Source organism: Pinus tabuliformis, chromosome 6 (assembly GCF_031772625.1).
Source record: "Pinus tabuliformis cultivar Carrire ecotype Pingquan chromosome 6, CPIR1, whole genome shotgun sequence".
Classification (NCBI taxonomy): Eukaryota; Viridiplantae; Streptophyta; class Pinopsida; order Pinales; family Pinaceae; genus Pinus; species Pinus tabuliformis.
This window is the reverse complement of record NC_142292.1, coordinates 387,248,473-387,273,440: the sequence shown is the minus strand read 5'-3', so window position 1 is coordinate 387,273,440 and position 24,968 is coordinate 387,248,473. Positions and strand designations below refer to the sequence as shown.

Here is a 24,968-nt window from a genome sequence, read left to right as displayed (position 1 = left end):
TGGGTCTACACGGTCCCTTTTGATGTTTGTCCCTTGTTCCCTGGCTTTTGTCTTCTTCCTCCTTGTCCTTGGTGCTACTATTTTCCTTGAACCCGGCCCCATCTAACCCCTTTTCATTATTTTTTTTCCCTTCATCAGAATCACTGACATTATCCAATGGTAACTTGCCTCTACTAGCAACTGCTTCCTTGTAGGAGGGAGTGGAGCTTCCTCCTCTACTGCGCTCCATAGGGAGCAAACTTAGAACCCCGCTGTAACCCTAACTGCGCGTCCCCGAGTCTACTGTGTCACTTCCCATTTTTAGCATCATATATATATATATATATATATATATATATATATATATATATATATATATATATATAAATTTAATTTTTTTTACTTTTATTTTAATGTTTTTTTAAATTAAATTTTAAATCTATTTATATAATATATAATTTAAATTGCCATAACAATAGATGTTTTTCAATTTGTATAATATTAGATGTTTTTCTTCTCTATATTATTTCTATAGTAGTTATGTGAAAGATATTTTCTTTTAAGATAGTAATAATATTTGAAATAATATTAACTTAATAATTTATTGTACAATTTCATAAAAATATAAGTAACTATAAATTTATTTTAATTTTTAATTAATTTAATATGAAGAGGATATAAATTTTTTATATGCAATTTTTTTGAGTGCAAAATTTATTAAAAATTTTAAACCAGAGAGATTTGATCTTTTTAAGAGTTTAATAAGTTTAGAATTAAAACACATCTTCGTTGATTTTTTATAATATTATTTATATCATATATAAATTTCACATTTATGTATGTTTATATTCTAAATTTAATTAAAATCCTCATAACACTTATATCTACATACCCATGTGCATAACATTTTTTTTGACATGTTTTATAATTTTTTTAATTTTTTTTTAAATGGGATAAGCATATTATAAATTATATATAAAAATATTATTTTAAATATTAAGTTTTTATATGTTTATTAATTAAAATGAAGTTTTAAAATATCATAATTAATGATTTGAACCATTATTATTTTAATTTATACGATAGTATGGATAAATATTTCACATCTTTTTTGTTTTAAATGTCACATTTCAACTAAACACAAAATGAATTACACATCTCATTCATATTAACTTACAATACCAATAATATTATTTGTGAATCTTACTTGTCAAAAATCTCTCCATACAATAAATTATATTATAATTGAAGTTAAGCTTGTGTTACTTTCAAATATAATAAAATTTAGGATTATTAAAAGGAAGAAAAATATATTTAATTGTTTTTAAAATATTCCATATAAATTAATGTTTATGATAAATAAAATTTTTGTTTTTTTCTAATAAATAATATTTAATTAAAAATTATATTATGTTTTATCTAAAGAATAATTATATTATATTTTATCTAAGGAATTTTGTAATGTTTTATGTAATTTAAATTTTAAAATGTGAATTTTAGTGAATTAAGTTTTATAATATTTTTTCTATAAATTTAATAATAACTTTTTACAGATTAGAAAAGAATTGGAAAAAACAGAAAATAAGATGAACAATTTTATTTAATTATTATTTTTTTATCTAAGGAATAATTATATTATATTTTATCTAAAGAATTTTGTAATGTTTTATGTAATTTGATTTTTCATATGTAAATTTTAGTGAATTAAGTTTTATAATAATTTTTTTGTAAATTTAATAAAATCTTTTTTACAAATTAGAAAAGAATTAGAAAAAACAAAAAAAATAAGATGCCCAATTTTATTTATTTATTATTTTTTATCTAAAAAATAATTATATTATATTTTATCCAAGGAATTTGTAAAGTTTTATATAATTTAAAAAAATTTTATAATATTTTTTTTTATAAATTTAATAATAACTTTTTAGAAATTAGAAAAGAATTGGTAAAAGAGAAAATAAGATGCTCAATTTTATTTATTTATTATTTTTTTCCAATCATTAAGAATAAAATTAATTACTATTCCTTCACAACCTTTAATAATTAAATAAACTCTTCTTATGAAAAATCAATGAAAAAAACATATGATATAGAACCTAAAGTAACCCACAAAATAAAATATCTAAAAAAATACAGAATATCAGACGAAGACCCAAAATAAAGTATTGAAAAGAGTCCAGAATATGAGTTACAACAATATAATTACCATGTGTGCTAATATTAATTGAAATGAATCAATGTGCCTATGAACATGTGTCATAATGTCTCCATATTTTAAACCTATCACTATGAAACGCAATCCCATATCAAAGCCCAGTTGGTAGAGCAGTCATTCTACCGACGATAAGTTTAAGTAATCAGGGAGATGGTTCCAGCAGCTCGTAGGATTTGTTGTTCAAGCTGCAATTTACCAGAAAACACAGGTAAAAATTAATAGGCTACAAACAAAATCATAAATTCTTGAATTTGCAAGAAAATTTTGTATTAGTATTTTGAAAGTAAGAAGAGATTGTATTTCTAAATCATTGATTACCTGGAACAGAAACGCCGGCTTTTCCATGAGGTCATATTCCTGATTCAGTTCTTGCAGACACTGCAAGCATCTGCATTGCATTGACAAAGGAAATAGTGAAATGTTTTTACTCAATTGGATCTGGTGCTATGAGGGCATAACTTTTTAAGAATTTATTCAGAGAATGGAAAATAACAGTAATAATTACACAAAGTTGATGGCTTTGATCATCTGCTTACTCATTTCTCTTTTTTACTTCACAGCACGATCGAAATACTATGCAGACATTTTTCAGGCGCTGTGCCCCAACGCTGTTAATGCAAAAAATCCTGGTAAGTAACTCTGGAGTTGTAGGTTGTAGAGTTTGAGAGCAATTTTTTTTTAGGGTTATTCAGCTAGTGTGAGTGGGGGCTACATCAGGCCTAACCCCCAAGGGCTAACCCCCAAGGGCTTTGAGGGGATTTGATTCAGTGACTTCTCACCTCTCTCACTTCAAAGGCTTAGAAGGGATTTGATTCAGTGACTTCTCAACTGGTAGAGGTTTAACCTGAGGAACTAGAACAACTGAGTTAACTCTCAGGAACTTTGATAACAATTTATAGCAGCAATTTAAGAAAAAATATATTTAAAAGAAAATGTTTTTAATCTCCAATTAGTTATCATAAAAACCCAATTGATTATCGTAAAAGCAATAAACTCATAATTGGGTTTTGACTATTAACCAATGCCGAGTCTGTTCTAACATTCCACTATAAAGCTTTTCTAATAATTGAAGGGAACGCAGAAACAAGATATAGTAAATAATTGAAGGAACTGCTACCCTTGAAACGGTTCAGGCAGGACTCAAGATTTTTATAGTTCACTGGTTCTCGATTGCTGCATGAAAACACTAAAAGCATTCAAAATTCGGTGAAATTAAGTTTAAAACTTGATATCCGTACCAGGGGAGTGACTTGCTTTACAGCCCTGCACGGGGGGAAGATTGATATATTTGTGTTTATTTGATTCTATTAATTATCACCTCTTTGTCATGGTTGCACTCCCTAGCTCAGAATATTAGTCAGACAGTCTAAAGGGTAAGTAAATATACATTGATTTTTCCAAACTGGCCAGCAATTTCGACGATTCCTGAAAAAATAACGAAGTGACTTCTTGCACGAAATAAGGATTGCTTTCGTCCTGCAACTGCTCGTCTAGAAATCCCTGAAACGCAAATCCAAAAGTTTCATTCAGGCCAGCTACCATATCTTGTATACTTGAAGTATAATATTGAGAGTAGAACTATCATTATGTTACAAATAAAAATGCATCAGTTACTTCTTGAAAAAGTGTTGTGACAAAATTAACATGTTGTTCCTGCAGCTCGGTAATAGCCATATTGCAGTTTTCTTACTCAAACCTAGTCTTTACTATAGAGCAAGTAATATGCAATACGTATTAATTTAGTTATTAATTAACACTAGGGGTGCACGAGGGAAAGGAAGAAATGGCCAGGGTTCACCTAGAGATGAACCTTCAGATAGCCCCACTGCAATTGAAGGTGCGGCCTTCAATTCCGCCAAAGGTTAAGGAACAATGCTCCATCACGATTACAACAACAATAGAGGAGGTTAATAGTGCAATGATAGACTGCACAAAGTTGTTCTCACACTCATTCAAGGTTCTCACCACCCTTCAGGAGGACACAAACATACAACACCTAGAGACAGAGAAGTAAAAGGGACGGTGCAGATGGTTTTCCTTACACAGAGGCTCACGAGGATACACAAGGCAAAAGCAGTCAAGGAGCAGGTGGATGATGCTCGGCATAAGGAAGTAGTTTTGAAGGCATGCCTATACCCATGGATTGATGATGTGTATATCATTACAACCTCCATTAAAGCAAAGCTCGCGCAGCTGCAAGCAACACAGGATTCAGTGTAGCACAGTTCACCCACAACAGTCCCTTAACACAGCTGCTCAATGCGCTACCGATCTTGTAGTGATCCAGGTAGAATTGGGAGGTCTTCGCGCAAAGATCTCCGCACCGACAGAGTGAGTCGAGGGCGAGTCACGATGTTTGTGCTGGGGGCCTGTTGGGCACAGGATCCCCCAATGGAAGTTTTGGGGCTTAGAGCCCAGATTTTGGTCAAAAAGTGTAATTCAATGTAAAGACTCCACATTTTGTGGGCGCGGAGCATGTAGGTTGTAAAAGAGTCATAGGGTTGTCCGCCCTTAATTTTGTTATTGTAAAGTCGGCTGTAGAGATATTTTATAAATAGAGCGAGGTTCTGAGTAGTTTGATAGCATAGTGGAAGATGGACATATGATATATGCAAGATAGATTTGAAGTGTAAAGTCTAGTTTTGGGTCATAGAATAGGGGAAGGCTCTGCAGCTGAGTGCGCAGAGGCCTAGTAGTTCGCAGCTAAGTGTGCGGACCCCTCTAGCTGAGTACGCAGGGCGAGTCGAGTCTGTAATAGTTGGAAGTAATAATAAATAGAAGTTTCATATCATTTTTGCGTATTTATTTCTTGTTTTATGCACTGAATATATTGGGTATGAATTGCACTTCTACTGTTTATATAATGCGCGAATGTATATAACTATGTTGATTAAGTGAATGCAAGATAAAATATCTGTTTACACGAAGTTAACTAAGATCTCTTAAGAAGATAAGTAAGATATGTGGCATAATTTTGGGAAACACCGCAGGTTGCCGTAGCAGTGCAAAATCATCTCAACCCCTAGTTAGGGCTGCGCGAAAGAAGATTGTAACACATCACGAAGATATTGAAAAATATAACAGTACGTGAAGTGACCTGTGCGAAGGTAGGCACAATTGGACTAAATCGACACCACAAACATCTCAAGGGTGTGGAAACTTGGTCTCAGCATCCCCCCATACTACTTCGGGTGAGACTTCAATGCACGCTCCACGAGCTGATGCCGAAACGATCAGTAGTGTAGGGATTTGTTTGGCTAAATAACTCTGAACCTGGGTAAAGCCCCCGTAAGCCAACATAGAGCATCCATAAATATATAATTAGATTTATCTACATATTGTTCTTCAAGTGCCATAAATATCGAATAATCATGATCTAATGCATCATCCTCATTATTGGAGGAATATTCACTATCTTCATGAGTATAAAAACTTTTCTTTCTATCAAAATTTCTTTTAACACTCCTCTTTGGAACATTCTTCCCTTTCTAATGATTTTCTTTATAAGGACATTTAGTAGCATAATGAACTACTCTTCCATAGGAGAAACATTTAAAAGAAATCTTACCTTAAACCTGCGAGTTCGTACTTGGAGTTTCTTCATAACATTTGCTTCTTTTCATTTTAAATGTAACTTATTTCTTTAAGCTCTTCCTTTTCCTTCCCTTTGTTTGTAGCTTTGAATGATACTTCTCTAATATTTTATATATGGACCCCCTTTTCTTATATCATAGGTTGTTAAAATCCGATGGAGTTGTTCAATAGTAAGATTATTCAAATCCTTCCTTTCTTCAATGGAAGAGACTTTGGAATCGAAATTTAAGGTTAGAGATCTTAGAATTTTCTCAAAAATAGTGTAATTGTTTATTTAATCACAAAGACTTTTCATTGAGTTAATTCTCTCTTCTACCCTAAGGAAAAATTTTGCAATAATTTCATCATCATGGATTCTAAGAGTCTCATATTGAATTCTAAATGTTTGAAGTTTAACACTTTTTACATTAGTGTCACCTTCATAGCTTTGGACAATTTTGTGCCATATAGCCTTTGCGGTATTCAACTGCATGACATTCACAAATTCAGATTCATCCAAGCTTCCCAAGATAGCATTAACTTCCTTCACATTAGTCTCAAGCTATTTCTTTCTTACATCATCTAAGGGGATGGATCTTGGATATAGATATCCATCGTCAAAAAATTCCCAAACATCAGCTCCTAGTGCGTGCAAATATGCTTTCATTTCAAATTTCCAAAATACAAAGTTAGTTCCATTAAAAAGAGGTGGCCTGACAAAAAATACTCCTTCTTGACCACTCATCTTGATGGATCTCCCTTTAAGCGATCAAGCTTCTTCTCAGGGACTTGTTTTGGTACCAATTGTTGGGAAAAATACTGGGAGGGGGGTGAATTAGTATTTATAACTCACTTTAACTTTTCATTTCTTATTCTGAATTTTGTGTGCTACTGTTATTCATGCAACTAGAATTTGTACACAACCCTTATGAATACAAAAAAATGTATATCTTGTGGAGGTTTGTCGTTACACCAAAACCCGCAGGTTTTGGTAAACGTTACAATCAATAACTAGATCCCCAGGGTGGAAATTACAGATTCTATAGAGGTGCGGTGATTCTTCCAACACCCCCCCTCAAACGCAACTCGAGGGAATCGAACCTGGGTCCAAGCTCTGATACCATGTGGAGGTTTGTCATTACACCAAAACCCGCAGGTTTTGGTAAACGTTACAAGCAGTAACTAGATCCCCAGGGTGGAAATTACAGATTCTATAGAGGTGCGGTGATTCTTCCAACATATCTAGTTTACTTAATTTATCTTAACTTCCATTAGTGATTTGGCCTAATGAGTACATAATCAAATTACTAAGCAGTAAAGAGAAAGTAAATAAAAACACATGAACAACATAAATAAAACACAGAATTTTAGGTGGAAACCCAATGTAGGAGAAAACCACCACCCCTACTGTCTCTTTCTTATTTCCTATTATATAAAGAAAATATTTATTGCATTTTGTATTGATGCAAACTCTTACTAGTACGTAGACATCCACCTGTAGGAGGATACAACCTCCACTTTTTCTTGAGCTCCTACTAGAAAGGAGCTCCAACCCACTCATCTCATTTACTCGCTACTACTCGAAGGGAGATCCTACCCCTTACTTAAAATTGCAACCCTCACCTCCTTGTGGACCACTTTTCAAAATGTTTCAAACTCGATCCATGTATCCAATAATCATCAAACAACATATAGGCCACCTTTCATCATATTTTCAAACTAGACCCACACCAAAAATAATCTAAACCAATATGACAAACTGAAATATTGAATCTGAAATCACTTAAGCACTATAAACCACCTGAATCTCTAAAGCAACAAATAACTAAATGTAAAACTCAACTAGAAAAAATAAACATCAGAATATGTACACAATTGTTCTTAATAGAACTTGTGTATATACATGCTTCGTCTACATAAAACATGCTTACGGATCTCAATTCACTAACCACTGAAAATATTGTCAAACTGAATTACTATAAAATTGAACAAACCACTAAATCAAGTACATTTTCATTCACTAAACCAATAAAATATCACCAAACTTTAGCATCATTACCCATCAATATTCCATTCCATATTCAACCCAATCAACAATGTGTGACATAGATCAACATGATCAAGACTTCATCTATAGACAATAGTAAACATAAAAAAATTCATCAAATGTCATCATTTATGAGTACTGCAAACCCTATAACATATATGTGACATTCATGAAATATATTGGTTTCTATACACAACTATCATGTATAACGCCCACTTATAGATCTCAACATACAGAATAAATTCACAGAATTTATACGAGACTTCACAGAATTAGTATGTATGTGACTATCTAGAGACAAACTTGTGTACACATCTAAAAAATTTCATTGCAAACCTATCTTGCGAGAGACATGCCACTCTGGATAAATAATGTCATCCTTGCATTAACTCATGTACTGATTATTCATTTGGAGAGACTAATGAAGTGGCCTCCCCACTCTTGACCAAAGGCCCATAGACATAGTCCACACTGGACGAACTTGGTTATCATATCATTTGTTATGTGTGCTCCATGATTATTTATTTCTTGTTTCATGTTGATGGTTTGTTGAAGTGTTGGTTAAGTATTCACATTGCTCATGATTTCACATACAAATATGCGTAAGTAAAAGGTCCTGTGTAATGGATATTTTTGTTAGAAAACGTTCATGAAAATTCCGAGATGATTGTAAAATAAGAAAAAGGAGGCAATGTTACCTTTCAAGATAATGCATCAACAATGATGGATAGAAAGGGAACATTTGATCATTGATAATGGAAAGAATAAAACTCAGAATTTCCTATATGTTGAATTTTTAAAACATAATCTTCCACGTGAAAGTAAAATATGTGATAAAGGATATGATGAGATCCCTTGGTAAATATGGTAGAAATTTTGGACTTCGTTTCTTTATAATTTTAGATATAGGCCCTCTGGAAGTTAGGATTCCTGAATGCTCCAAGAATGTGCTTCAAACAACCTAGTTTTTCTTTTTAGCTATAACTTATTTTAGAGTACCTTTTGGACTATGAAAATTTCATAAATCCAAAGAGAGATATAGAAGTACCTCATGTAAAAATTTCATAATTATATTTGAAAAATTGTATATGTGGCATGTTGTATAAGTTTGTTTGTGGGAAGAGGACAGAAACAACAAGTTTTGGATGAAGCATGCTCAATGAAAGAAAACAACAAGTTTTGGATGAAGCATGCTCATTGAAAGAAAACAATAAGTTTTGGAAGAAGCATGCTCAATGAAAGAAAACTACAAGTTTTGGAAGAAGCATGCTCAATGAAATAAAAAGTAGCAAGAATAATGGGTGAAGGAAAAATCAACTAACAAATTTAATGAAGGAAGAAGCAACAATAAGACTTGGTGAAGTTAGAAGCAACAAGAAAACCTAGTAAAGGAAGAAGCAACTAACAAAATTGGTGAACTTAGAAGTAACAAGTAGACTAAGTGAAGTAGGTTGGTGCTTATGAATATTTTTAATAGGGGGATTGGTGTATCTTGTATGGTGGGGCCTACAAATATTTTAGTAGAGGGGATTGGTGTGTCATGTAGGTTAGTGCCTATAAATATTGTAGTGGATGAGAATAGTGTATCTTGTAGGTTGGTTTATACAAATATTAGATTAAAGTGGATTGATGTCTCCTATAGGTTGGTGTCCACAAACATTACAATATGGGAATTTGTGTCTCTTGTATATTGGTGCCTACAAATTTTGTAACAAGTGGTTGGTCCTATAAATTTTGTAACAATGGGTTGGTGCCTATAAACATTTGTTATAAAGAAGTTTTAATTTATATTTTGTGACCCATATGTGATAACATTTGGCTATGTTTTATGAATGTTTAAATATGTAGGAAATTTTCTTGTAGTAATTCAACCTCACCCTACTACCACAACCACTCCCCCTAGCCCCATCATAATTGTGAATCTAACATATGTAGATGGAAATTGGATTGAAATTAAGATGTGAAAAGAGAAAACAAAAGGGAAAAAGAAAATAAGGTTTTGACTTTCAAATTATAATGGTTAATGTATAATTCATTTCTATAATAAAAAAAAATTCTAGAATAATTTTATTTAGCTTTACGAGTTGTGAAAATAACTACCAATTCATACTTATAATCCCATTTGTATGAGACCACATAGTGAGAAATAGAAAGAATATGATACTCATTGTAATTCCTTTTCGTTGCAAAGGTTCATGAGAAGAATGAAATAAAAAAATTAAAGTAGATCGATATCAATAATATAGTATGGATAATGGGAAGGAGAAAAGTGAGCTTCCCTCCCTTGAAATAGTTTATTCAATGTTGTTGAATAAATAATTTAGTAATAAAATATTAATTTTCAAATTTTGATATAAATCTATCATACATTTACTTATATTTGATTAATTCTTAATTCATTCTAATTTCAAATATTTGTTTTAAAAATAAATATTTGGGATTTATTTTTAGAAAATTATAAATAAAAAATTATCACAATTCATTATAAATCTTTTCATCGTATAGAGTGTTTGCTCCAAAATAGTGAAGAATATCGCTATGATCAAAGTGCTCCAACATGGTCGAAATAGTGAAAGGAAGGTTATCACTATAACTACAACTTTCTTCAATAATAAGATGATCAACTAAATAGAGACAATTTCAACTTTGTTGGCTGGTTTGATCTATTAATATTCCCTTATGCCAATATCTAAGGTGCATAATCCACAACCACCACCTTTATAACTTCATGATATACTCATTATTCCCATTTGGACGGTAGTGATTTCTTACCAGGATATTGAAGCATAAGGAGACCTTATTTGTTTGCGTCAAATACTGCTCTATGAGCTTCTTTCTCCTCAATGTGCTTTAGAGTTTAATAGGTATCTATACATCATTAATTGTTTATTGGTTTATTATTTTTATTTTTATCAATAATTTTTTGATTATATTTATATATATATTTTTTTGCTGAAACAAGAGCTTAATCTTTTATTTCTTTAAATCAAAAAATAAATTAAATAGTTTAGAGAAACCTATCAATTTATACAAACACATAAAAACAGGTAATCCTGTCCAAGACTAAAACTCTTAACACAAGAAAACCCAAAACCATGAGAAAACCTTCGAAGGCCTGCAAAAAAAACCTAACCAAAAGGCCGAACCCGAGAAACCATTCCCCTGTGGCTGAACAACGACAACCGTCACCCCCACCACCCAAAGAACCCAAAAGATAGAAAAGGACAAGACACATCATCAGGGAACGGGGAAATGGCCCGTCGGCCCCCACTAAACATTACTCTACGAGCCTTTCTTTCTCGTCCATGTGCTTTAGGGTTTAATAGATATCTATTTGAATTTACTTAATTGTTTACTGGTTTATTATTTTATATATATAAATTTATTTTTAAAGTTTTTTAAAATTTAATTTTAAGTCTATTTTATATAGTACATAAAAAAAAATTGGCATAACAATAAATGTTTTTCAATTTCTATAATATTAGATGTTTTTTTTCTCTATATTATTTCTATAATATTTATGTGAAAGATATTCTTTTTAAGATAGTAATAATACTTGAAATAATATAAACTTAATAATTTATTGTATAATTTCATAAAAAAATAAGTAAGTACAGATTTATTTTAATCTTTAATTAATTTAATATGAAGAGGATATAAATTTTTTATATGCAATTATTTTTTAGCACAAAATTTATTAAAAATTTTATATTGGAGAGATTTGATTGTTTTAAGAGTTTGATAAGTTTAGAATTAAAACACATCTTCATTGATTTTTTATAATATTATTTATATCATATATAAATTTCACATTTATGTATATTCATATTTTAAATTTAATTAAAATTCACATAACACATATATCTATATACCAATGTGCATAACAATTTTTTTGACATGTTTTATAGTTTTATTTTTTTTAAATGGGATAATCATAAAATAAATTATATATAAAAATATTATTTTAAATATTAAGTTTTTATATGTTTATTAATTAAAGTGAAATTTTAAAATCTACGAATCATTATAATTTTAATTTATATGATAGTATGGATAAATATTTCACATCTTTTTTGTTTAAAACGTCATATTTCAACAAAACACAAAATGAATTACACATCTCATTCATATTAGCTTATAATACCAATAATATTATTTGTAACTGTTACTTGTCAAAAACCTCTCCATACAATAAATTAATTATAATTGAAGTTAAGCTTGTGTTACTTTCAAATATAATAAAATTTAGGATTATTAAAAGGAACAAAAATATATTTAATTATTTTTAAAATATTCCATATAAATTAATGTTTATGATAAATAAATTTTTTGATAATATTTAATTAAAAAATTATATTATGTTTTATCTAAAGAATAATTATATTATATTTTATCTAAAGAATTTTGTAATGTTTGATGTAACTTAAATTTTAAGATGTCAATTTTAGTGAATTAAATTTTATAATAATTTTTTTATAAATTTAATAATAACTTTTTACAGATTAGAAAAAAATTGGAAAAAACAGAAAATAAGATGCCTAATTTTATATATTTTTTATTTTTTATCTAAAGAATAATTATATTATATTTTATCTAAAGAATTTCATAATGTTTTATGTAATTTGAATTTTAAAATGTTAATTTTAGTGATTTAAATTTTATAATATTTTTTTTTATAAATTTAATAAACACATTTTACAAATTTGAAAAGAATTGGAAAAAACAGAAAATAAGATGGCCAATTTTTTATTTATTATTTTTTATCTAAAGAATAATTGTATTATATTTTATTCAAAAAAATTTGTAATGTTTTATATAATTTAATTTTTTTATAATATTTTTTTTATAAATTTAATAATAACTTTTTACATATGAGAAAGGAATTGGAAAAGAGAGGAAATAAGATGCCCAATTTAATTTATTTATTATTTTTTTTCCACTTATTAAAAATAAAATTAATTACTATTCCTTCACAACCTTTAATAATTAAATAGACTCTTCTTATTATAATTTAATGTAAAAAAACATATGATATAGATCCTAAAGTAACCCACAAAATAAAATATCAAAAAAACACAGAATATCAAACGAAGACCCAAAATAAAGTATTGAAAAGAGTCCAGAATATGAGTTACAACAATATAATTACCATGTGTGCTAATATTAATTGAAATGAATCAATGTGCCTATGAACATGTGTCATAGTGTCTCCATGTTTTAAACTCTAAACCTATCACTATGAAACGCAATCCCATATCAAAGCCCAGTTGGGAGAGCGCTAATTCCACAGACGATAAGTAAGTTTAATTTATCAGGGATATGGTTCCACCAGCTCGTAGGATTTGTTGTTCAAGCTGCAATTTACCAGAAAACACAGGTAAAAATTAATAGGTTACAAACAAAATCATAAATTCTTGAATTTGCAAGAATATTTTGTATTAGTGTTTTGAAAGTAAGAAGAGATTGTATTTCTAAATCATTGATTACCTGGAACAGAAACGCCAGCTTTTCCATGAGAAGGTCATATTCCTGATTCAGTTCTTGCAGACACTGCAAGCATCTGCATTGCATTGACAAAGGAAATAGTGAAATGTTTTTACTCAATTGGATCTAGCTGGTGCTATGAGGGCATAACTTTTTAAGAATTTATTCAGAGAATGGAAAATAACAGTAATAATTACACAAAGTTGATGGCTTTGATCATCTGCTTACTCATTTCTCTTTTTTACTTCACAGCACGATCGAAATACTATGCAGACATTTTTCAGGCGCTGTGCCCCAATGCTGTTAATGCAAAAAAGTCCTGATAGATAAGTAACTGTAGAGTTGTAGGTTGTAGAATTTGATAGCAATTTTCTTAGTGTGGTTCACCGATATTGGGTGGTCACTGCATCAGGGCACAACCCTAAAGCTCTCAAGAACTGGTCAGGTACTCCTAACTGGCCACTTAGCAACCGGAACTTTAACAACTGAGCTGATAACCCTTCGAGGGTTTGATAGCAATTTATGATTACAATTTAAGACAAAATATTTTTAGGAGAAAATGTTTTTAATCTTCTATTAATTATCATAAAAACCCAATTGATTATCATAATTGATTAAAGGGATAAAGTCATAATTGACTTTTGACAATTAACCAATACCTCGTCTGTTCTAACATTCCATTATAAAGCTTTTCTAATAATTGAAGGCAACGCAGAAACAAGATTTAGTAAATTATTGAAGGCAATGCTTGTGAGTTGGAGTCCAATCCTAAGAGATACCTTGAACTGCTACCCTTGAACCGGTTCAGGCAGGACTCAAGATTTTTGTAGTCCACTGGTTCTCGATTGCTGCATGAAAACACTAAAAGCATTCAAAATTCGGTGCAATTAAGTTTGAAACTTGATATCCATACCAGGGGAGTGACGTGCTTTACAGCCCTGCAACGGGGAGAGATTGATGTGTTTATTTAATTCTATTAATTATCACCTCATTGTCATGGTTGCACTCCCTAGCTCAGAATATTAGTCAGATATTCTAATGGGTAAGTAAATATACATTGTCTTTTCCAAACTGGCCAGCAATTTCGACGATTCCTGAAAAAATAACGAAGTGACTTCTTGCACGAAATAAGGATTGCTTTCGTCCTGCAACTGCTGAAGCTGAGTGAATTGCTCGTCTAGAAATCCCTGAAACGCAAATCCAAAAGTTTCATTCAGGCCAGCTACCATATCTTGTATACTTGGAGTATAATATTCATGAGAGTAGAACTATCATTATGTTACAAATAAAAATGCATCAGTTACTTCTTGAAAAAGTTCTGTGACAAAATTAACATGTTGTTGCTGCAGCTCGGTAATCGCCATATTGCAGTTTTCTTACTCAAACCTAGTCTTTACTAGAGAGCAAGTAATATGCAATATTTATTATAGCTCACAAAACTTCTCAAACCTAAGCTGTAGATTCATTATTCATCCATTTATAGACACCAGGAGGATCTCTGCCTCTCGTCAGCAGGCTCCATTGGGTACCAAAATATTCCCTTTCCATGAATTCGAAGGTAAGGTTTTGTTTTCTATTACAGGGCATATTGGACCCCCAAAATTCCAGAACCAGGTCTGTGGTTGCCTTTATACTCGTCATTTTTAGCTTCATAGTATATGTTCTCTTTTCACTTGATTCATGAATATCAGTTATGTTTTTTTCCCTCAATAATATGTTCTTTGAGAACATAAGCATAAGCAATTTTATTCCCACCTAAAGCATGGACACATATGCCGACCTAAGTTTTGAAGTGCATACTTAAATATTTTGTAGTGTGTCTATTCTTATCTTCCAAACAATTTTATTCCCACCTAAAGCATGGACACATATGCCAACTTAAGTTTTGAAGCGCAAACCTAATTATTTTATAGCCTGTCTATTTTTATGTTCCAGCCAAAAGCCTCTGCTTCTAATAAAATGGAATAAAATGTTTATTTATTTGTATCCATAATTAATTAATTTAGTGGACTAGAAAATTTATTATTATTTTCTTTTAATAAGATGGGATAGTGGATATATTACCAAAATTTGTGATGGAACAAGCTCTAAATTGTGACATAAGTGGAAACTAAGCAGTGAGAATGTGTTGGGAAGGCAGTCCCTTCTCATGTGTTTATATTAAAAAATTCATAGAATTTTGTAACTATTATTGAATACGGTCTAACATATTGTCCTACTAGTAAAGCAAATTTACATAACATTGATTCTATGGTATTTTTTCAAATGGTTTGTAAAGTGAGTACTAGAGGGCTAATTCTTCTTGTCTTAAATTCCATTCGGTTTGCTTCCTTGTTTTTCCCCTTCAGCTGCTTGTTGTTCTTTGTGTTGGCTATGGTTGTTCCTTCTGGTTGTTGTTCCTCTTTTCTTTTTTCCTTTTTTTCTTTTCTTTTTCTTTTTATTTATTTATTTTTTTTTCGTATGGTTCACGGACACCCGTGGTCAATGGATTTCAGGCAAATTTACATAACATTGATTCTATGGTATTTTTTCAAATGGTTTGTAAAGTGAGTACTAGAGGGCTAATTCTTCTTGTCTTAAATTCCATTCGGTTTGCTTCCTTGTTTTTCCCCTTCAGCTGCTTGTTGTTCTTTGTGTTGGCTATGGTTGTTCCTTCTGGTTGTTGTTCCTCTTTTCTTTTTTCCTTTTTTTCTTTTCTTTTTCTTTTTATTTATTTATTTTTTTTTCGTATGGTTCACGGACACCCATGGTCAATGGATTTCAGCTACGTCCACGTAAAGACTAGATCTGATCTCTAGGATCCTGCCCCTCCGCCCTCGGCCATCACAGACTTGATCCCAAGGGCTTCCGGGGAGAAATGACCAGTTGGGCTAACCCTTGGGGCTACTATTGTTGTGTTGTTACTTCTGCTTGTTCTTCCTTTCGTTGTTGTTGTGTTGTTCCTTCTGCTTGTTGTTTCTTATGTTGGCTGCTGTTGTTCCTTCTGATTGCTTATGTTGTTCCTTCTGTTTTTGTGTTATTCCTTCTACTTGTTGTTCCTTTTGTTGACTGCAATTGTTCCTTCTGGTTGTTGTCCCTTCTGTTTTTGTGATGTTCCTTCCACTTGTTGTTCCTATTCTTTTGTTGTTTCTTGTGTTGGCTGCGGCTGTTACTTCTGCTTATTGTTCCTTATGTTGTTTTGTTGTTCTTTCTTCTTGTTGTTCCTTCTCTTGTTTTGTTATTCCTTCTGCTTGTTGTTCCTACTATTGGTTGCGGCTACTTGTTGTTCCTTCTGCTTACTGTTCCTTGTGCTTGCTACTTTGGGTTCATGAGTGTGACTTTCAAAATTCCAAGTACAACGCTCAATCTGAGTATTGAGGCCAATGAATGTAGATCTGCCTGTTGTAGCTTGGTTAAGGTAGAGGATTGAGCGAGCAGGGTCCTCCATTGAGACTAAGGTTTCCTTGAGGCAGCAAGCAGCCTTTATTTGCCAGAAAGTCTGCTTGCTTGTTTAAATCCCTTAGAATGTGGTAAGAGTCAACTCCATCAAAATATTTGCACGGTTTTGTTTAATGCAGGATTACAAAAATGATATTTGGAGTTTAAAAGTTTAAAAGAAGTCCGAGTCTCAGAAGATTTGAATTATTTTATATCCTAGCTCCTTCACAATCTCACAAGATTTTAAGACACTGTAACTCTCTGCCTAGGCCCCAATTGAAGTCGGTTTCACTCAATCTATGTGGATAAAGAATCAAACCTCCTGCACCTGCAATTCCTCGGTTCCCCTTGGACGCTCCATCAAAGAAGATCTTGGCTTTTGAGATCCCCTTCTACGAGGTGAGAAAGTCACCTTCACTGAGTCTAAAGCACCAAGAAGGAGCATTCAAGGGTTTGCTGACTGAATCTTTCCTCTCTCTTATCCCAGCCATTCTGAAGGTAAGGAGAAGTAGGGCATTGATTTATCTTCAATTATTTTAATTATATTAAGATTTTGTTTTTTAAATTTAAATTTAATTATTATATTTTAAAATTGTTGATTTTAAAAATATTAACTAAATGCTAAAAGTATTTTTAAATAATAAAATATTTTTCTTATTTATATTTATTTAAAAGGTCACAAAATATTTAAAATTTAAAAATACAACAAAAATATCATTTATAAATTTAATTATCCCTTTAATTATTAGTTTTCAAAATCTAGATTTAATTATTAATGAAAAATATATATTAATAATTTATTTAAGAAAATATAACCATTATATATATATATATATATATATATATATATATATATTTGTAATTTTCACTATGTCTTGGTTTACTATTTTGCTTTTTAAACATTCGGTTACAAACTAATCTTGAATACAAGGAAAAATTTCCTCTTTCTTATTGGAAAACATTTTGCATAGTAAATCATCTTGATAAGATTGAGTTTGAATAAGACCCACGTTTGAACTGAAATCCCTTTTAAAGCACTGATCAAAGTTCTTATGAATCAGATCTTTTAAAAAAAGGTTGGCAAAAAGTTTTTTCAAAATTGACTATTTGTTCTTTTGTTAAAGGCCTTGTAGAAATCTCTTCGATCTAAGAAAGATATCTCTTTTCACGAACCAATGGATTCAATCGAGTTAGTATTTTCATGAACCAATGGATTCAATCGAGTTAGTAAATTGAAGGATCTGTACAAATCATAGATTAATACAAACGTTTGGTCACCACTTCCTTTTCGTTTTAAATATTTAGGTAATAATATGTTAGATACTTGTGATTTGATGAATGAAATAGTCTCTTTTTCTGAGTGAATGGGTCCTATTTCACCAATGGGCAAGGAAGATAGATTGTTGTGGATGATCAAAAGATTGAATAATTGTCCATATGTAAAATTATTCCTTTTTATATAAAATCTTTTCATATCAGAAGGTAATCTATTCCTATAATTTGGCCGAGTATGATGCAAATAATCAAAAAATTGGAGCTTATTTGCTCCATGAAAAGAAGCTATCAATGAGCTCTCATCAGATAGTTTCACAGGATTCAACCAATTGTCTCGATTGTTGGATATCGTCGAAAAATAAGTGTTATCGAATGGTTCCATGCGATTATTTTCATTATAGAAAAAGTCAATAATCAATGGATTAATTGGTATCTTATTCGTAACAAATGGTGCAATTGTTCCTTCATCAATCAATAATTTCGATCTTTGTGAAAGATTATGGTCATACAAAAGAAAGGTTTTAAATTTTTTTAAACTAACGATTAGAGTACCAATTGGATCTAACAACTGATTTAATAGTCTATAATTCATACTTTGGAGCCGGCATGAAATGCAAAATCAAAAAACGAAATTAAAATATCGAACTTAGAATTAATGTTCGCAATGATATCGAACTTCGAGTTTAAGATCTTTACAGTACTTTCAGAAAGGGATAAAAACACACACCAACCAATTGAATCTCGATTAGTATTAGTACATAATTCAATTGGATCGAACACTATTTTAAAATAGTTTTTTTTAGAAAAAACTGTTTCAAATATTTCATAAAGTATTCGGTATGATTCGACCATTTGTACATATTCAAATTCCGATTGATATGTTTATCAATTCGAATAATAGAATGGTTGAACCATTCTCTTTTAATTTTGTCAACTTGATGAATGCCGGTCAATTGTATCTTTCGTTATATTATTTGTAATTTTCACTTTCTTCTTGTTTGGAAAGTAAAAATAGACATTTTTCTCTTTTCATTTTTTCTATAAGGAAGATAGTATGATGAAATCTTAAAGATCATATGATGAAATCTTAGATTGGACTTGTATTATAACTTTTACACAATTTTTCTCTTAAGACATTCATCACATTTATCTCATTTTCTCATAAGTTTTTGCTACAATTTTTCTATTACTTTATTTATGTCATATCCTTAAAAGTACTTCACTCATCACATCCTAAACCTTATCTTTACATGCTTTCAACATCTTGTGCTGAGAATAAAGTTATTTACTAAGTGTCATTTACTTTAGAATTAAAAAACATAACATTTAACTTTAATTTAAAAAGTTGAATATTAACTATCATTTACTTTAAAATGGAAAAACATAACATTTAGCTTTAGTTTATAATTAGATACATATTTCTTTAATACACAAATGATTTTTTATATAAAATTATTAATAAAATAACAATATCATATTATTAAAAACATTATATGTTATTTTCTTAATCAAATTATTTTAATTTAATATTATTATAAATAAAATTTAATACTATCATAAATACTAAATAATAAAAATTAAAATCTTAATATTATTATAAAATACTAAAAAAAATAAAACTCAATCAAAAATTATAAACTCATTTTAATCTATAATTTATAGAAAATCTACTTATATCTTAATATCACATCTATAAACTCTACTTATATCTTAATATCACATCCCTCTATCACTTTATAATATAATTTGAACGAAAATAGTGCTAATACATCATTACTGTGGCTTTCCTGAATGCTTCTATTTTTCATCACTTTCACTCTTCTATGCCTTTCAACCAATGTTTTTCTTAATTCTATTTTATAGTAGTTTCGTTAGGAAAGCATGTTAAAACTTTTATAGTTTTGTTATAATTTTTTCAATAAAATTATTTAAAAAACAATTATCTTAGACAATATTTCTATTTATATTATAAATTTTCCATTGTATAAATGGTTGATGGGTAGTTAAGTGCTCATAATCAGATCGTCGGCTAGTTGACGAACTATGACGAAGGAAAACACTGAGTTATGATAGAGGGAGCTACAAAATTGTTGAAATTAGATTATAAAAAGCTGATTATCTTTTCCAATAATGCAGTTATCTATTTTGGAAAAACTTATTAAGAAGTGTTTAATTACATTTCAACCTAAAAAGTTTAAAGATAGACACGTTCCTATCAAAATACAGTAGAAAATTATCAAGAGAGAATCTTGCCTACGTCCGTTTCCTTTATCTTTTCAGTGATTCTTCCTCTTTGCATTTTACTTTGAGTGAATCTTCGTCTTTGTATTTTAAAAAAAACGACAACATTTCACGCATAACATATAAATTTTTCTTTGTTAGACTAAATATATCATACCATTGTATCCTGGACTTTAATAAGGACTTATAAGAAAACCATAAGTGAAAAAATAACCTTCAATGTATTATAATGATCATAATGTATTATATTAATCATGTTATGATCATTGATCACTGGTGCGGAAAATTTTCTATAATTTTTCCAAAAAAATAGTTATTTTTCTTTTTTTTCTAAAAGTTATTAATTCAAATTAAATATTTAAAAAAAAAAATATCACGAAATTTTCTAAAGTTTGTAAGATTCGCGGAAATATCTAAACTTTAAGATAAATTTTAATCCTTAAAATTTTCCTTGATCACTGTTTATGTTTTTTTACAATGTACTACTAGCTACATCCACTAATAACAACTAAACAACATTAATTTTTCTTACTCTTAAATAGATAATCACCCTCTATTTCAACAAACCACCCCACCACACTAACTACCTACTTCCACCAACAACAGCTAAACAACATCTACTTGCTGCTTTAAGTCAAATAGATAATCAATTTATAAATTACAAACATGTCAACCCACCCTTCCGACCACACTCCCTACACTAATTATGTTATTAATTGAACAGCAGATGATATGAAAACACTTCTCAGTGAACACTGATAGAATCCAGTTGCAGGTGATCGATTAAACACTTTTGTGGATTCCGGAATATGGATACTTTTTTATTATGTATTCCCAATGTCTGTCTGTCTGTCTGTCGCATAAAATTGCCATCTCCCACTTCCAGCTCATAGACGTGGCTCAACCGCAGGCAATCAACACTTTGGGTTTTATCTGCAACACTGCATAAACGGGAAGATATTTTCTTGAAGGCATAAATATTTGGAATATGAGTTTTTTCCTTTCCTGCGATGCCGACTTATATCTCTGTCAGTGAGGAACGAATCTCATTCATTCGGCATACAATGCTCGTTAGAGGTAAAACGAAAAGATCGGTAAAAATCAACCAAAACTGGATGATCGCCACATAGTTCTTCGATATGTAAAAATCAACCAAAACATGATCGCCACATAATTCTTCCTCCACAGCTTTTTCGAATAATAATCAAAATCAGTGGGACAGATGGTTACATCACAATCACGTATTGCGTAAGATAGGGATTAATTACTCAATCAGGAGATCGATGATTGCAATGCATCTTTTCTTGAACTGGGTTTAGTGGAAGCCATAATTCCATCTGGATTATTGGGTTTATTTCATGTTTCTCATCATCTTCATCATAGTAGACTTTTGGGATATTATGTTTCCATTTCAATTTCAATTAAGATTTTGTCGTGACTCCTCATATACATATAAAAAAAACTTTATTTTCTTACCAATTATTAATGTATAGTAAATATTCAATTATCCACTTAGTTAGAATAATAAACATTCATGTATCGTTGGAATTTTTATGTCATTGTTATAACATTAATTTTGTTATATTTGTGATTATAACTTCACTTTAAAGCCATTCCCTTTTATCAAAGGCTTTTGAGATTATTTCGATGGTCCACATACATTCTCGAGATTTGTCAGTATCCTGGATTTACATTTGTTTTAAATACACCTGGGATCAACCTGTCCTATCAACTAAGGTTGAGGGTTTACATGATATTTTCTTAAGCTTTAACTTAACACTTGATACTGCATTTGCCCGCCACCTGGTCTCATTAATTGTTGAAGTTACTCTGGCTATTGTGGCGGCCTAGGGAAAAGGTCTGGCCTGCCGAATTCTTCAATGCTATGGAGTGCCTATGTAGTTTTGGGATTCCGGACCCTATCTATGGTCATCAGACCTTGATCTCGATCCGACGGTTGGTAACATACTCGGGTCCTTATGCTTCTGATGGCTTGGCAGTTCTGGGTCATTGTTTCTCCCCTCCGATGGTAGTCTTCGTCCTGCTCCACAAGAGGGTTTCGGTGTGTCTTTGTTGTTGTTCCTTGGCCGAGTGTTAGAGCCACTGAATGCCAAGGCTCTCCTTCCCTTCTATGGTGGTCTATGCTATTACCTTGTCGGTTTTCAGGTGACTCCTGGTTCAGTGAAACAACAGTGCCGCGAGCCTATCAAAGGTACAGGTTTCAAACTGCATTGCAACTTCAGTTATTTGTATGCTTATGGTTTTATGTATACAGAGTTTAACCTGTGTTTCCCTCCTGGTTAGGAGGTATGGTTTGCAGGTGGAGCAGACTCCCAGGTGAAGGGTGGATGGAGCTCTTATCCATCTCACCGGACTTCAAGCTAGAAGCTTAGTCCCTTTTTCGGGTATTTGATCTAGTTCAGAGTTTTACTACGGATGAATTTCATCGTTTTAGGAATTGTAACAGTTTTAAGCATATATGTCTGGTTCTGTCTCTTTTAATTGCATGGAGGTTTATCCACCCGAGATGGTGTATGTATTTGATTTTTGGGCGTATGAGGCGAGGCCGAGGCTGGCTGTTTTCTATTCCAAACCGGCCCGACCTTTGCGGCCAAACTCTATAGCCAGACTATGGATTGATTCTAGATTTTTAATATATACAAGACTTTTTAGTTGTGATGACTGTAGTTTAAACCCTTCGGGGAATTTACAAGATAATACAGTGTTTTAAGCCTCTGTTTACTCAGGTTGTAATTTATTGTTTGTTCTGTTTGCCTATTGCGGCTTATATATAATATGTATTGTCTTCTTTTTAGACAAATGTCTGTCGTGCCTTTGGAGTTCGATACTTGTCCGAACTGGGAATGTTCAGATGCTTAGAGGATTGAACAATATCTCTTGGGTCCTATTGTATTACCCAGATTGAGCTATATGGGGTTAATTTATGAGATTATAATGCTTCGTTCCGCTGTTATCTAAAATTATTCTAGAGTTTCACTTGCGGTTTGGTACATTACTGATACATAAAGTTTCTCTTACTGTCAAGGGTTTTTGCCCCTATTTTATCCTGAAATTGTTATATTATTAATTATAGTCAGAATGATTTGGAATTAGCATAAACTCTATATCCTAACAGGATAACTAAAGACTGTTAATGCTAGCAGGATAACTAAAGCATTTTAATGCTTGTTCTTTTTTCACTTAAAGCTAGTATACAGTTTTGTTATCTGATTTTTAATAATCTTTTATGAAGTGATAACTAAAGACTGTTAATGCTTGTTCTTTTCTCACTTAACGCTAGTATACAGTTTTGTTATCTGATTTTTAATAATCTTTTATGAAGTTCTTCCTTTTATTCTGTACCTATTCCAGATTTGTAATTTAACATTCTACTTGTCTGTCATTCGATACACATCTTTGTATGTTAGTCTGCTTGTTCTCAGGCTATTTGACCTATTCTACAGTCTATTACAGGTTTTTGTGCTTTCTTCATATTAATAGCCTTAAACACAAAAATACTTTCAGAAAATACATAACTTATTCTTCTAGATTTATCTGTAGGATAATTTTACTTATCTGGTTCACAATGCTTCCAGATTTGTCCTGCAGCTCAGACTTGCTGCTCAATAATATGCCTCCCAACCTTGAGACTACTCTTGCGGTAGTCTCCCCCCGAGCTGTTCCTGTACCCAGGAACTTTTCTTACTATCTCTTGGACAAGATCTTAAATATCTCTGATGGCTATCTAGTCCAAACCAGACGTAGCATCAGAACTATGTCTGATGTTTCAGCACAAACTTTTCTTCTTTTTCTTTCTTTTCTGATCTTAGATACCCCAATCCTCTTAATCCTTCTTTGAGTAAATACTCAAGAATTAGTTAGGCCAATAATTGTTTTCCTAACCACTTAGTAAGTAAAACAATATTTACAAGTAACTGTAATTCACTCATGGATAAGAGTTTTGAAAAATAAATCCATATTTAAGTAATTAAAATATTTACATAAATTGGAATATCATAGATTTTTTCCATGGTTGAGTTTTGGTGGAAATCATGATTCTATTTCAGTTTCAATTAATATTTATTTCATGGTTTTATTTTTTGCTCCCCAATTAAATCTTAAAAGATTAATAGAAAATTATAATTTTTTTATTTTATTTAAAAAATTATATATATATATATATATATATAAAAATTTAATTTTAAATTTATAATGTATTAAAAAAATCAAATATTTTAAAACATTTTTTATTTTTTTATTTTATTTATAGTTTTATATATAAAAATTTACAGCTAGAAAATTTGTTGCATAAATATACACCAATTTAGCTACCAAATTTGTTAAGTAAATATACATCAATTATTTATATTATATATATATATATATATAATTTGACAATTTTATATTAATTGTGAACAATTTATACATCTCTTTTGAAAATGTTTGAAACATAAGATATTGTTTACTTTTAATTCTCTATATATAATAATTTATATATATATATATATATATATATATATATATATATATATATATATTAATACCGTGTACTCACTTATATATTTGTATGGTACTAGAATTATTTGTCTTAAAATATATAGCAATTTTCAAAGTAATGATAATTATTTTATTTTCATTTAATTTTTTTATCCTATTTATAATTAATATTCAAATATTTTATTTGATTTTTTAAAATGTTAAGCATTAATTCTATATTAAATACTAATGTACACAAAC

At 30.6% G+C, this 24,968-nt stretch overlaps 2 protein-coding genes across 2 annotated transcripts; both read right to left on the bottom strand.

Moving 5' to 3' along the window:
• Window positions 1–2,328: 2,328 nt before the first annotated feature.
• On the bottom strand, window positions 2,329–3,868 carry LOC149258949 (histidine-containing phosphotransfer protein 5-like). Its single transcript, XM_089443128.1, has 4 exons — window positions 3,809–3,868; window positions 3,582–3,694; window positions 2,513–2,582; window positions 2,329–2,379 (listed from the first exon to the last, which is right to left on the bottom strand). The coding sequence occupies exons 1-4, from the start codon at window positions 3,866–3,868 to the stop codon at window positions 2,329–2,331; spliced, it is 294 nt and encodes a 97-aa protein (XP_089299254.1).
• Window positions 3,869–13,522: 9,654 nt separating this feature from the next.
• Window positions 13,523–14,662, bottom strand: LOC149258948 (histidine-containing phosphotransfer protein 5-like). The gene is made up of 4 exons (XM_089443093.1): window positions 14,603–14,662; window positions 14,355–14,485; window positions 14,078–14,146; window positions 13,523–13,598 (listed from the first exon to the last, which is right to left on the bottom strand). The coding sequence occupies exons 1-4, from the start codon at window positions 14,660–14,662 to the stop codon at window positions 13,523–13,525; spliced, it is 336 nt and encodes a 111-aa protein (XP_089299219.1).
• Between the last annotated feature and the right edge of the window lie 10,306 nt (window positions 14,663–24,968).

Excerpts from the sequence above, each read along its gene's own strand:
- LOC149258948 (XM_089443093.1), bottom strand. The coding sequence starts at position 14,662 with ATGGCGATTACCGAGCTGCAGCAACAACATGTTAATTTTGTCACAGAA. Across the intron at positions 14,486-14,602 it reads TCACAGAACTTTTTCAAGAA|GGATTTCTAGACGAGCAATT; the intron begins GTAACTGATGCA and ends TTTGCGTTTCAG. Across the intron at positions 13,599-14,077 it reads TTCAAGGGTAGCAGTTCAAG|CATTGGGGCACAGCGCCTGA; the intron begins GTATCTCTTAGG and ends TTGCATTAACAG.
- LOC149258949 (XM_089443128.1), bottom strand. The coding sequence starts at position 3,868 with ATGGCTATTACCGAGCTGCAGGAACAACATGTTAATTTTGTCACAACA. Across the intron at positions 3,695-3,808 it reads TCACAACACTTTTTCAAGAA|GGATTTCTAGACGAGCAGTT; the intron begins GTAACTGATGCA and ends TTTGCGTTTCAG. Across the intron at positions 2,583-3,581 it reads GCCAGTTTGGAAAAATCAAT|ATGCTTGCAGTGTCTGCAAG; the intron begins GTATATTTACTT and ends AATGCAATGCAG.